This window comes from Diadema antillarum, unplaced genomic scaffold (assembly GCF_040938485.1).
Source record: "Diadema antillarum isolate AM-2024a unplaced genomic scaffold, OU_Dant_1.0 scf00000153, whole genome shotgun sequence".
NCBI classification, from domain to species: domain Eukaryota; kingdom Metazoa; phylum Echinodermata; class Echinoidea; order Diadematoida; family Diadematidae; genus Diadema; species Diadema antillarum.
Window position 1 is genome coordinate 751922 of NW_027271042.1, and position 13399 is coordinate 765320.

At 39.2% G+C, this 13399-nt stretch overlaps 2 protein-coding genes across 3 annotated transcripts in view; one reads left to right on the top strand and one right to left on the bottom strand.

The window, feature by feature from the left end:
- LOC139721979 (uncharacterized) overlaps positions 1-13399 on the top strand; it is a 175460-nt gene that overhangs the window by 60988 nt on the left and 101073 nt on the right. The gene's annotated exons all lie outside the window — the stretch shown is intronic.
- Positions 904-1674, bottom strand: LOC139721956 (uncharacterized). The gene has a single exon (XM_071633278.1). The coding sequence runs from the start codon at positions 1672-1674 to the stop codon at positions 904-906; it is 771 nt and encodes a 256-aa protein (XP_071489379.1).

Below are 13399 nucleotides of genomic sequence, written 5' to 3' on the forward strand. Positions count from 1 at the left end.
GAAAAGGTTTTAGGTTCGCAAAAATGTTATCAATAAGAGTAGCAGAATGACCAGTAATTCTTGTTGGTTTAGAAATAAGAGGCAGAAATGAGGCTTGTAAAATGTTATCAAGGAAGTTATCACAGGCAGCATTACTGCTTGACAAAAGATTTATATTGAAATCACCCATGATGATGCAATCCTTATTGTGGAATGCACCGTTTCGACAAATATCGTTCATAATATTCATAAAATCATCATAATTAGATTGAGGAGGTCTGTATATAACTCCAAGCAGAATGTTTTTGCCCTTACAGACAGAAATTTCAATAAATAATGATTCTATTACATCATTCATATATTTCAGTTCTTCCTTTATAGCGTAATTATATATTCGGGGAACATATATAGCTACTCCACCACCTGGTCTATTTGATCTGTTGTTAATGACAATATCATAACCAGCAAGAACATTAATTGGACCTGACGCTGGAGTTTCAGCAGACCACGTTTCAGAGAGGCCTATGATAGGCAACATGGGCAAATCAATATTATCAAGAAATAAGCGAAGCTTTTCAAAGTTTCGATTAGCACTTCTTATATTCAAATGGAAACAAAATAATTCAGCTCGTTCTAGCGTTCGTAAATATTCTCTAAGGGTAGCTTCTGTAAAGTATGGCGATTGAGCAAGTTGACACGCTTCATCGTGGCTGTTAAACTCAATGTTAAGTTCATCTAGATTGTCAGCTAAGATTCTAGTTGCAGTCCTATCAAACTTGGTGTTTCTAGCAGGTACATTTTGGTCTTTTTGAAATAAAGTAACAAAGTCATCATCTGTTAAGAGATTAAAAGGAAAAATATTGTTATCCAGCATTTAGAGGAAGGATCATAGTGGTAGACAACAAACAAAGGTAATACGTATATTTACTGTAGCTTTGACAAGTCCTCTTTCCTGTTGATGACACTGATGGCGCCTCCGTCGTTTTTCTTCACGTAGATTCGCCCGTTGTGGGTCCACAGGTATTTGTATCCGGCCAGCCTCCTTGCTCTGTTTGTTTCCTTCAGCAGCTCCCTGGTGGACGCAACAAGGTTTTCGTTGACATAGATCCTTCCGTTGCCCTTAGAGTTGCTGCGGAGCCCGAGATCTTTCGTGGTGAAGTGCTGTAGCTTTCTTCGGCCGTCGTAGATCATGTTTCGCGAGCGTCGGTTGGTGAATCTCACGATAATCGGCCGTGGCCCCCGCTGATCATCCTCTTTTCCTATTCGATGAGCAATGTCGATGTCGCCAGCGCTCACATCTTCGGTGATCTTCTGAGCGATCTTTAAGACGATCTTTTCAGGGTTTTCACCCTTTTCTTCTGGCACGCCGGCAATTTCAAGGTTGATCCGACGGTGGTACTGGTCGAGGTCTTTAATTTGGTGTGTCAGATCGTCCACTCTTTTCTCCAGCTGCTGATTTTTTTGTTTGAGCTCGTGATTTTCTCCCTCCAGTCGCTCGGTGATCTTTTTCATCTCCTCGAATTTGGCATCGAGAAAAGTGATAGAGTTCAAAATGCCATGCTGGCCCTCCTTCACATCCGAGACCGCTTTCTCCAGTTGAGAAAATTTGCCGTTAAGAATACGTGAGAGATTTGCTACTTCATCCCTCAACGCGCTGAGATCCACTTCCTCAGCAGATTTCTTCTTCGGAGGCATCTTTTGATGATGTCACAAAAGCTCCTAACACTAAGCGCGAAATAAAGGGATGGTTGCTATGCGCGATGAGGTAGTGATGGAAGAGTACGCAGGAAGGATGCGTGGCATACGCACCAGGTAAGTTTTGTTTGAAAAGTCTCAAGCAAAATATCTTCCCAAAACAGCGAAAATGAGTGAAATAACCGTACGATACGCGAAGTAGAAGCACTTAATGCAGATGTCAATCAGATAACTAGATTCTCAGTCAAAAACGCCGTCATTTGATGTAAAAAACTCACAACAGGCAAAACTGAATCCGCATATACCGAGTGTCACTTGGGAGCTCCTCAAAAACACGTCTTCCTATGTTGACCACCTAATGATTCAATCCAATTGAATCCTAGTAAGCTTAGGCTCTAGCAAAAGTTTTGCAGCACCGAAAGCTACGCGAAAATAAACACACATATAAAACTCGGTATTGCGACGAGATCCTATGGGATCAAGTCAATAAACGATACAAAACAAAGGAAATTGATTCATTTTGACGGGAAAATAGTTTGTTATAAGTATTCTGTTATATGAGATCTCCTTTAATAGGCCTAGAAATAATCGAGTTTCCACGATACTCTGGAAAGAAAGTTCGAACGCTTTTCACCTGCACATATACTGCAGAGGGCAGTGCACATCAGTCATCAATACACGAACAGAAACTCACCTCTACAACTTCCTCGCAGAAAATGATGCAATAGCGTTATAAAAAAAACACACAACACTCTAAAAATCATTTCGTACTTGGGAGGCAAGGGACAAGAGTATGAAAAGAAGAGAAAAAGAAGCAGACATTGCACAACGGGACGCTTTCACCCCGCCTCATACGGTACTGTAGTGGCAGCTGGCTACAGTGTGTAGACACTCCCCAGCCGGCCGGCCACACATTGGGATATTACGGCGATCCATGTAAACATCCAGGGTCCGTAGGCGACAGGGATTCACGCGCGCGAAGTTCTGTTCGGTGTACACAGTACGCAAGCAGCGATATGCGTGTGCGCACATTTTTCTATTCAGCGCTTTCCACATACATACGCGTTGCATCGATATCCCAGCTGAATACAGATAACATGGCACATGCGACGTGCGTTTGCTATATTTTTACCCATTATTTTTCCCCACTGTGAATTCGTACTTTCTAAGGACGTTTTCATATTGTCGTATTCCCTTCGATTTTTCGTATACGAATTTTTCGGAACGGTTGGCAGCTCTGGTACAATGCTAACATAAATAACAGATTATTGCTTTCACATTTGAAAATGATTAATGGTATACATAGGCTCAGTATGATGCTTAAATAAATAGAGGATGTTTGCTTCACATTCGGAAATCAATAAGGGTAACATTCAGCTCCATAAGATGCTAAAATGAATGTCGGTTGTTTGCTTTTATACAGTGTATTTGAAAATGATTAACGGTAATATTCGGCTCCGTAAGGTTCTAACATATTACTATAGTAAATGTTGGATGATTGCTTTTACAATCAGAAATGAATAGCGGTAACTTTCGGCTCTTTACAATGCTAAAACAAACAATCTGGAAATGCTCCCACTTTCTCATCCCAAAAGTAAGCTATGACCACCTAATAGCATAGGCATCAACTTTTATAATTATCTATAAGCCTATTTGCTAAATCTTAGAATTCAGAATAATGGTGATAAGATGATCTACTTTTGTATTCATTTATTTTAGACATGGGTACCTGTCACATCAGTAATGCTTAATAATTGTTTTTAGTAGGACCGGTTTAGTTTTTCCTATGTTTTTCTTGATTTTTTTGGCCACCAAAAAAAAAAAAATAGAAATCAATGATTTTGGTGGTCAAAAATAAAAATTAGTTTGGAGCCCTGCGATATCATTGGGCTCATCATTACTTAATCTTTCCCATGATACGCTAATATTTATATCATCAATCTGCCGACGTCATCCGACAATTCATGATTCAAACCTTTTTTTTTTTTTTTCATCGTCCGTAACCCAACTTTGAACACAGACAGGGTATTCTTTCTCATTCTAGAGTAATGAAGGAGCGCACTTTCGGCTGTGATCTAAGTCCTATTATCATCATGAGTTCATGTCGTCGTTTAGTGATCTAAACTTCAGCTTTGCTGAACTGTTCAATGTCTTGAGCAGGAAGCGAAAACAATGGCTGGACTAAGGAACCTTCGTTTTTAAAAGGGGGAAATAGAAACAAAAAACACTGAAACCGAACAAGCCGGCCGAGCATTGTTTAGGTTAACCACGCGTGGTGATAATCGCGCCCATTGATCGCTCTGTCCAGCTGGCTTAACCCTATTCTAACTGGGAGGAGTTTTTACCGGGGGTGACCCCCCCCCCCCCCCCCCCCTTCAGATCTCGGCCACCGATCGCGCGATCGCTGCGAAATTTTTCCTGAAGATAGAGCTGGATGTCAACTACAAGATTACATGGTCATACAATAGAAATATATTGCCTTTCTATTTTTAATAAATTGATTATGCAAAGTTGTGCATGAAATCATATTTTCACCTATAACTCCGTAAAAAAGACTGAAGTATTGCTAAATTTTTGTGTCAAAATTCCTCAAGACATATAAACCAATTTTCATTTAAAAATAAAGCACAGTCAAAACCAATTTCTTTTGTTTTTTATTGTTTTGTTAATTTCTTATGTATTTTATTGTTTTTTCGACCTTGTGTTTTCTGTTGTTTTTCAAAATTTGTTGCAGGCACTTTTTCAGGCTTATCTACACTATATAGAATTGATTAATTTCAATGGTTCAAAGATGAAATACTATAATTTATATCAATTTAACCCCAAAAACACAATTTACATTCAATTTGCACACGATATCATGAATTTGAGCTGTTTTCCGGTTGACATGCATTTGCATAACATTACGTAACTTCAGAACGGTGTACTCAGACGTCGCAAATTTGGTCTCAAAATATGCGGAAGACTTCAATGAAAAAAGTTTTGAAACGACGCGGCAAAATCTTTGCGCGTTGCAGAATCGTGACGCGAAACGTGGGGGGGGGGGGTCAATTTGACCCATTTGACCCCCCCCCCCCCCCCCCCCCCCCAGTTAGAATAGGGTTAAGAGTATGCATATTGACCAAAAATAGTCAGAGGGATGCTAATTTACTCTTACAAGCTATCGCTACTATTTAAGTTGAAAACTGGAACTTTCTGAAAGGTTAAAGATGATCGTAAAATCAGTTCTGGCTACAGGATTTTATAATAATTATAATAGCATACAACATGTACCAAGTTTTCATCGTTTACCTGTCTTATCACTCCAAAGCAGTTCAGCTTAACTGTTGGCTTATAGAAGTGATCATCAATCGGTAAGGATTAGTCAGATGAATTCATGAATTCACTTTATGCATCACGGCTAATCGAACTATTCAACATCGTTGAAGTAACCATACTTTTTTATTTTCATAGTTCAAACTTTTTCTTAACATTTATATGCAAAACGAAAGTACTCTACACGTTTTTCAAAATGCTCAGATGTAATGAGTCAATTCCACAAAGATTGCATTACGGCAAGCTTTACTGCCCTAAACAAGTTTTCTATAGAGCTACATCAGTTCTATTATAATGGCATTCTGATAACTTCGACTGCGTTTTGAACTCGTACCGAGCACAGCATTCAAAACAACGGGTTCCTCAGGTCCTCTTTAGGTACTGGTATACTTGCTAAAAGCATTCTCTTTAGCTTCCATTGACAACAACATGGGAGGAGAATGGAAGCGATCAACTTTCTCGGTAAATGAGGCTTTTCGTATATATAGCACACATTGCGTGCCTCTTTCTTTTTTCTGTTTCTGTTGTTTCAAACTACACTGCAGCCGACACACAACACAAACACACCAAAGTTTACATTCAGGCAACCGTATTTTGGTATTGGTTAGAATCGAATTATATCTGTCTTGTGATTGGCTAGTTATCTGTAGCACAAACAAAACAAAACAAAACAAAACAAAAACAAAAACAAACAAACACAAAAATGCTGAAAACTGCTTATCGAATATCAGTGGCGTGCCAAAGGAGTAAAATGGAGTCTATACTCTAAAGGGGCCTGAGCTTTTGATTCCAGAAGAATCTTCGTCAGAGGCAAAATGATAATCAGGCATGGAAAGCAATCGCATTACAAAGAAATTCACACAACACGAACAGTCAGGGACAGGCTAGGGACACGGAACAGAGAAAACAAAAGGAGAGGATGGGAGGTCATGCGCAAGGAGGCCAACAGGTGAAGGGAGGGGGATTAAAGCAGGAGGGTGGATAGACAAAGGCATAGGAGGGTCAGTGATAATCCTGAGTGCCATGGGGGTGCATCCATTTAAGAATGAATTTTCTCACACACCCAAGCTGTCGCCATTTATGTGTGTGCGATGAAGCGTTAACGCCGTCGCTAAGCAGGACTGTTGCATCATGGGGGGGGGGGGGGAACGGGTTGTGAGCTTGAACATAACCTGAACTATAAGGGCGATTTTCTTTTTTTTTTCTTTTATGACTTCTAGGGATGCGGAAAGGGGTTGTTTTATATATTATTGTAAAGATAAAACTATACAATGTATGTAGAATTCAAGTATTTATATATACATGTGTAGACATGCCTAAAATTTCGTTTACTGCGACATACGCATTTCGACCGAGCGCATCACGACCTGTATGGACTACGCACATGTATTCTTTTATCTTGCGCTCTGCTTTTGTGGGAATTTCTTCAAGCATAGGTGTCAGGTTTTCCTACGTTACGTCTGCGGTCATTAATTCCATATTTGTTAGTTTGTCTGCTTTCTTATTCTGTGTTTTATGCATTTTACTTGAACTGAAAGGTCTAGACATTTCGTTTGCTAAATGCACGCGAGTCACGTTGCATTGTATGATGTATTTTGTTTCGTTGACCATTCATGAGAAGCGTTTCTTTGAGCAAACTCTCTTTTCACACCAAAATCACTTATAGAAGGTAGTCATCCACATTGGTTATCAAAATAATAATTCCGTCATTTTTCTTTCGTTCAGAAACAGGAATCAGAATTCTCAACACGTCATCCACATTGGTTATCAAAACAATTCCGTCATTTTCCTTTCGTTCAGAAACAAAAATCTGTTATTCTCAACACGTTATTACAAAAATTACATCTCACAGCGATAATAGGGCCTACTAGAACCAACTCATCGCAGCAAAATGACACATTACGGTAACGAGGACATACACAATGCTTGAACAAATTACTTTGCTTCAAAATGTAGAAACAGATGAAGTGACATAACAAGAGAAAGGGCGCACCGAAAGAGGTACACTGTATCAAGATCAACTAAGATAAACTCTAACAAAAAAGAAGAAGAAGGAGGAAACTATTCCCCCCCCCCCCACACACACGCACACACATACACACAAACGAGTAGATACACAAAGGTCATATGTTTGCCTTTGGGAGCAGTGATTTAAAAGATGTTTTAGATATCACATGTGATGCATAATAGGTCCGTTGTGCAAAGCATCCTACATAATTTTTTGTAATAAAGCCTAGAATATAAGGAGATATCAGTATTTCTCTTATAGATTGTAAAGAACTTTCGGAATTAGGACCTTTGTTTCATTTTCGGATTAACGAACCTTCGGCATAACGAACCTTATTTCATTTTTTGATAAATGAACCTTTGGAATAACAAGTTACAAACCTCATATTTTCGGATTAACGAACCTTCGGAATAGCGAACTGTAACCGTTCACATAGTGTACTGTATTTTCGATCATACGGATTCAATTTTTTTTTTCCAGCGGTTGTTTCTATCCTTATAACTCACATTTCAGAACTATGGGGGTTTTGTTTCATGTACGTGGTGACTTAATACGCCTTTAATGCAAGAGCAAAAACATGGGAAAGTTTGAATGCTTTTCACGTGCACATCGTCACATAAAGAGAATCAGGTGCTGACGGACCATAGAAGTGTCTCAAAATCAATACTGCCATGCAGCTTGCACCAAAATCACAAGAAATACTACATGAAGATTCTGATAGGTATTATCCCGTAACAGGGGCGGATCCAGGAATTCCGTAAAGTGGGGGCGCGTTTACAAAATTAAAGGGGGGCGCACGCACCCCTCCCCCATTTTTTTTTTTTTTTTTTTTTACATTTCTTTTGTTTCAACAACAAAAAAAAAATAATAAAGGGGGGGGGGGGCGGGCGCCGGTTGCGGTCCTCCCTGGATCCGCCCCTGCGTAACCAAGTAAGTTTGAGAGAGAAAAGTTTGAGCCAAAAACACAGCGTTGACAAGTACTACCACAAATTGCATTTTAAATATGGTATATAGTACACAGTACGAGAAAGTATACAGCACGAGATCTCTAGTTTGATTTTCATTTCGCTTCGAATAGTAGACGAGCAGTGACAATCCGTCAAAGTGCAAACTACAGCTAGGGCCTAGCGGCACAGTTTACAGGTCTACCTTCTGTTCACTGCATGGTACACATAAACAAGAACAAAAGCGTTTTCTTCTTTTGCATGTTAGCATGGGGACGATAGTGAATTAAGTTCACCAAGATTCAATGTTTGTAAACAAGAAAGCAGCGCGGAGCAAAGACCTCAGATCGTTGTTATAGCACACGTGCATCTATTGTGGTAACATTTTAATCAACGCACTAACACCATCTGAACATACTCAACGATCATGCCACACAATCACTGTGAAGGGGAAATGTTCAGCAACAACAAGAGCACGAGTATGTAGCCTACCATATACTGTACGCGCATTCATTCCGTGAGTGCCAAATACAAGCTAGAAACACACGCAATAAAGAAACATCGCAAGTTCATGAACTGAGGGACCTTTTTTTTTTTGTCTTATATCTTAACAAGATAAAGACGTTGTGATTTCGGGTGCTGTTCGTTATTCCGAAGGTTCGTTATTCCGAGGGTTCGTTTATCCGAAACACATAAATTCCCTAAACCATAGAGGTTCGTTAATCCGAAAACGAAAAAAGGTTCGTTAATTCGAACATTTGCGGCGTTATTTCGAAGGTTCGTTAATCCAAAAATGACATAGGGTTCGTCATTCCGAAGGTTCGTTAATCCGAAAATGAAATAGGGTTCGTTATCTCGAAGGTTCGTTGATCCGAAATGATATAGGATCCGAAATGATATAGGGTCCGTAACGAACCTTCGAAGTAAGTCGAGCTTTGTTTCATTTTCGGATTAACGAACCTTCGGAATAACGAACCTTATTTCATTTTCGGATTAACAAACCTTCGGACTAAAGAACCTTACTAACGAACCTTCGGAATAACGAGCTGTAACCGTGACTTCATAACCAATTTGTTTAATTGGACCTTTTAAAAAGCTATGATTGCATCGAATCATTGAGAGCAATGAAATTTAACGGCCTTCTGTCCGCCGTATCAAAAGTGTGATGATAAAGGGGATGTGCGCATTGTCATTCGAAATACATGTAACTACATGTAACTCTACATTTAAGTAATTAGTCTGATTATTATATAGCAACTGATTTTGGGATTGATAGTCACTACTGACAGTTTTTATTCTCGTAAACGGCACCTGTCAATCTCACAGGCGTCAAGTCGAAGCACTCACACGTCATGAATTGACCATAACGTAAAAACGACAGAACTCTACACACAAGAGTTCTGTGATAAAAACACGCTGGGCACACAAGATGAGTATGTTGGAACCACATGGCGCACTCACTGCTGGCAGGGCAAGCACGTGCTTTGCTCATCGAACTGATCGTTTTTATAGCGATCATAATATCGCTGCACAGCAGAGATTCGTATTCCAATGCACAGTAGGCCTACTCTCTCTTTCTCTCTCTCTCTCTCTCTCTCAAAAAAAAAAAAAAAATGAAAACATTCACACTTGAAGGGGTGGATACATTTAAAACGGAGTAAATTTAGAGTGGAATTGGAGTGAATTTTGAGTGAAAATGTTCATTTTCACTCGGAGTGACCTCCGGGATCACTCGAAGATTTTGGAGTGCTATTGATGTAGCGCGATTCCGCTGCTTAAATGCATTCAGTTTTGCTCATAATCATTAATTTCATCCTTCTTTTTTTTTTTCTTGGAAAGCAAGCACTCCTTAAAGAGGGAAAACCCCGATTGGACAAATTGCGACGTAAACATGCATTGACATAGTTATGTGATACCTATAAACAATTTATCATGAAAGGAGAGAAGGGTACCTACAGTACATGTATCCAAGATAAACATTATGCATGCACGTGTAGTACCACTTCTCGGGGACTCGAGTGAAGTTAAACGCAGCTTTGTTGATTACATAATGCCACTCTGGTGGTTTCGCCATACCCTTCTCTCTCTCCTACGTTTTCTTTGTTTTCTCCCTCTCTTTGTCTTTTTCTTTTTTCCCTACAAATCGTGTACTTTAAGAATAGACAGACGGTGTTAAACTTCAACTCAAGTGGCTTCTTAAGATCTGCGCCTCTTTCATCCATCTTAGGGACCGTGAAACTATTGTGAATGACACAATTAAAAGCATCACACAAGGATTTTCACGCCTCGTTAGACCTTTAAGACTCAGATCTTTTTCTTTCTTTTTATGTGTGTGTGTGTAGACGTGGACGCCATTGGGAAATATCAAGCTCGAGACAATAAGTGGCCACTTACAATATAATGACCGACCGATGTTGAAGGTAGATTAAATCAGTAACTAAGTCAGAAATTGGGGAACCAGTAAATAAATAGGCAGCGATCGACACTTCGACGGTTTGCCAATCTAATGTGCAGCGATCGACGTCGAAAGTGTCCATCAAATACGTTATTTACGGTCGACGTCGAAGGTTGATAAAATCAGTAAGCAGCGATCGATGTCGAAGGTTGATAATCGGATGGGTGCTGTTCGTAATATTCCGAAGGTTCGTAATTACGAAGGGTCGTTAAATTCGAAACACACAAATTCCCTAAACCTACAGGTTCGTTAATTCGAACGTTTGTGGCGTTATTCCGAAGGTTCGTTATTCTGAAGATTCATGAATCCGAAAATGAAATTAACGGAACAATATACCTTCTGAATAACGAATCTTCGGACTAGAGAGCCTTCGGAATAACGAACATCGGAATAATAGCTACCGATGTGTAAGGTTGATGAAATTATTAAATAGCGACCAATGTCCAAAGTTGATTAGGTCATACCGTCCGACGTTAGTGATCGAGAAAACTATAAAGTAGCGGCTGATGTCGAAGGTTGATAAAACAAGGACAATTAAATCAAATAGGTATAGCGTCCATAATGTCGAGATCAAATAAAATTGAGCAGCAACGAAGTGTCGAAGGTTTATGCAATCAACTTGGTATCGCACGACGTCGAATGTTAAGCAAAATTATCTGATTTATCCGACATTTGTTTTAGCATTGTAAAGAGGCTAAAGTTACCGTTATTCATTTCTGATCGCAAAAGCAATCATCCAACATTTACTATTGACACCTTACGGAGCCGAATGTTACCGTTAATCATTTTCAAATGTTAAAGCAAACAACCGACATTCATTTTAGCATCTTACGGAGCTGAATGTTATCCTTTTTCATTTCAAAACGTGAAAGCAAACATCCGCTATTTATTTTAGCATCTAACTGAGCCGATTGATACCGTTAATCATTTCCAAATGTAAAAGCAACAATCTGTTATTTATTTTAGCATCGTTCGGAGCAGAACATTACCGTTATTCATTTCCAAATTTAAAAGCAAACATCCGACAATCATTTTAGCATCGTACGGAGCCGAATGTTACTGTTTTTCATTTTGAACGTCAAGGCATGCAGACATCAGACATTTACTTTACCATCAAACGCAGCTGAATATTACTGTTCTTCATTTCGAAATGTAATAGCAAATATCCGACATTTATTTTATTATATGGAGCAGACTGTTACTGCTATTCACCTCCAAACGTAAAAAGCAATCATCTGCCATTTTCTGGGCATCTTCCGGAGCCAAATGTTATTGCTATTTACTTTCGAAAGTAAAAGCAAACACCCGACATCTGTTTAATCATCATACGGAGTTGAATATTAGTGTTATTAATTTCCGAACATCAAAGGGATCATTCGACATTTATTTTAGCATCTTACGGAGCTGAATGTTATTGTTATTTACTTTTGAACGTAAAAGCAAACATCCGGCATTTATTTTTATCATCGTACAGAGTTGAATATCATTGTTATTCATTTCCGAACGTCAAAGCAAAGATCCGACATTTATTTTAGCATCTTCCGGAGATGAATGTTATTGCTATTTACTTCCGAAAGTAAAAGCAAACATCCGACATTTATTTAATCATCGTACGGAGTATTATTGTTATTCATTTCCAAACGTCAAAGGGATCATTCGACATTTGCTTTAGCATATTCGGGAGCTGAATGTTATGGTTATTATTTTACTTTCGAACGTAAAAGCAAACATCCGGCAAATTACTGATACTTTTCAAAAGATTTTCGCGGATCGATTTCAGCTAATTTCCTTCATGTAGCCGATGGTTGACGGGAGAGTTTGATTTTCATATCATTAATTCCGCGCTGGAGCGCTCGGGCAAATGCGGGTGTTTAGACGAGCGTGAAAGTGCGGGCGACTTCCCTCGTCTGTACGCGTCCAAACGCCCGCGTATTACCTAGTACGCCCGGACGAAAGGGCTTCCCGCATTTGCCCTAGGGGTTTTCGTGACGTTTCCCGCGGTCGGCACTGTATGTCCTAATACGACTGATGGTATGATCAATGCATTGTGGCCATTTGCATCCTAAAAAGGGGTGTAAGTTGGCAATGTTTGGTTTAGAAGAGCTCTCTAATATCTGTTCCTTCACCTTGCCTGCTGTGTGATGAGTGGTTTTATATGAAATTCATATTTGTATTCAATTGTTGGTAAGAACTCATTGATGTACAATTGTACATGGTAATGATTTGTTAGAGAGATGAAATAATTTGAGAAATAAGACACACCAGCTTGCTACGGGGAGTATTATTTGCTTATTTGGATTGTAACCCTAAGTTAGATAGTGAGCTGAATGAGAACAGAATCTTCCTTTTGCAGTAGAGCTGAAGAAATAAATGAATCTTTGCTCAATCAGACTAAGTATTTTTCTTGTCTCAGCTGCTTCAATTTTGATATAGGATGGAAACAGCCAATTTAATGGAGAAAGATCAGTTGCTCCCCTTTCTCTCTCGCTTGGATTTTGCCCTTTCTTGCAAACCTAATTTCTGCCTTTCTTCATTTCTCACCCAATTCATATCCCATGTTTGACAACTGGGTTTGCCTTCCTCCTCTCTCACCCACTCCCTTCTCAGCACACAGCCATGGCCTAAAAACCCAGATCTCACAATTTCTGCAGGCTTAAACCATACACTTCGTAGGTAGCTTCACGGAAGTTAGCTGTATTTTGAGGGTGACATCTGTATGATGGTACAATGCACTCACAATACATGCATCATTTTATGTATCTGGCATATATCTCTGCTTCTCTTTCAACATTCTACACTCAGACTAATTTGCATACTGAGTTGCATGAACCAGTATTTGTAGTGTATATCAAGAGAATTTCAAAACAAAAACAGGTATTTCATGAATATGTAAGATTCTTCCTTTCAGCAGTTCTTCAGCAAAATTTACACAGCATAAGTGTGGTGAAGTTTGATGGACTGTTGGACTAAAAATATAAGATAATACAGTGTAGGACGTACATG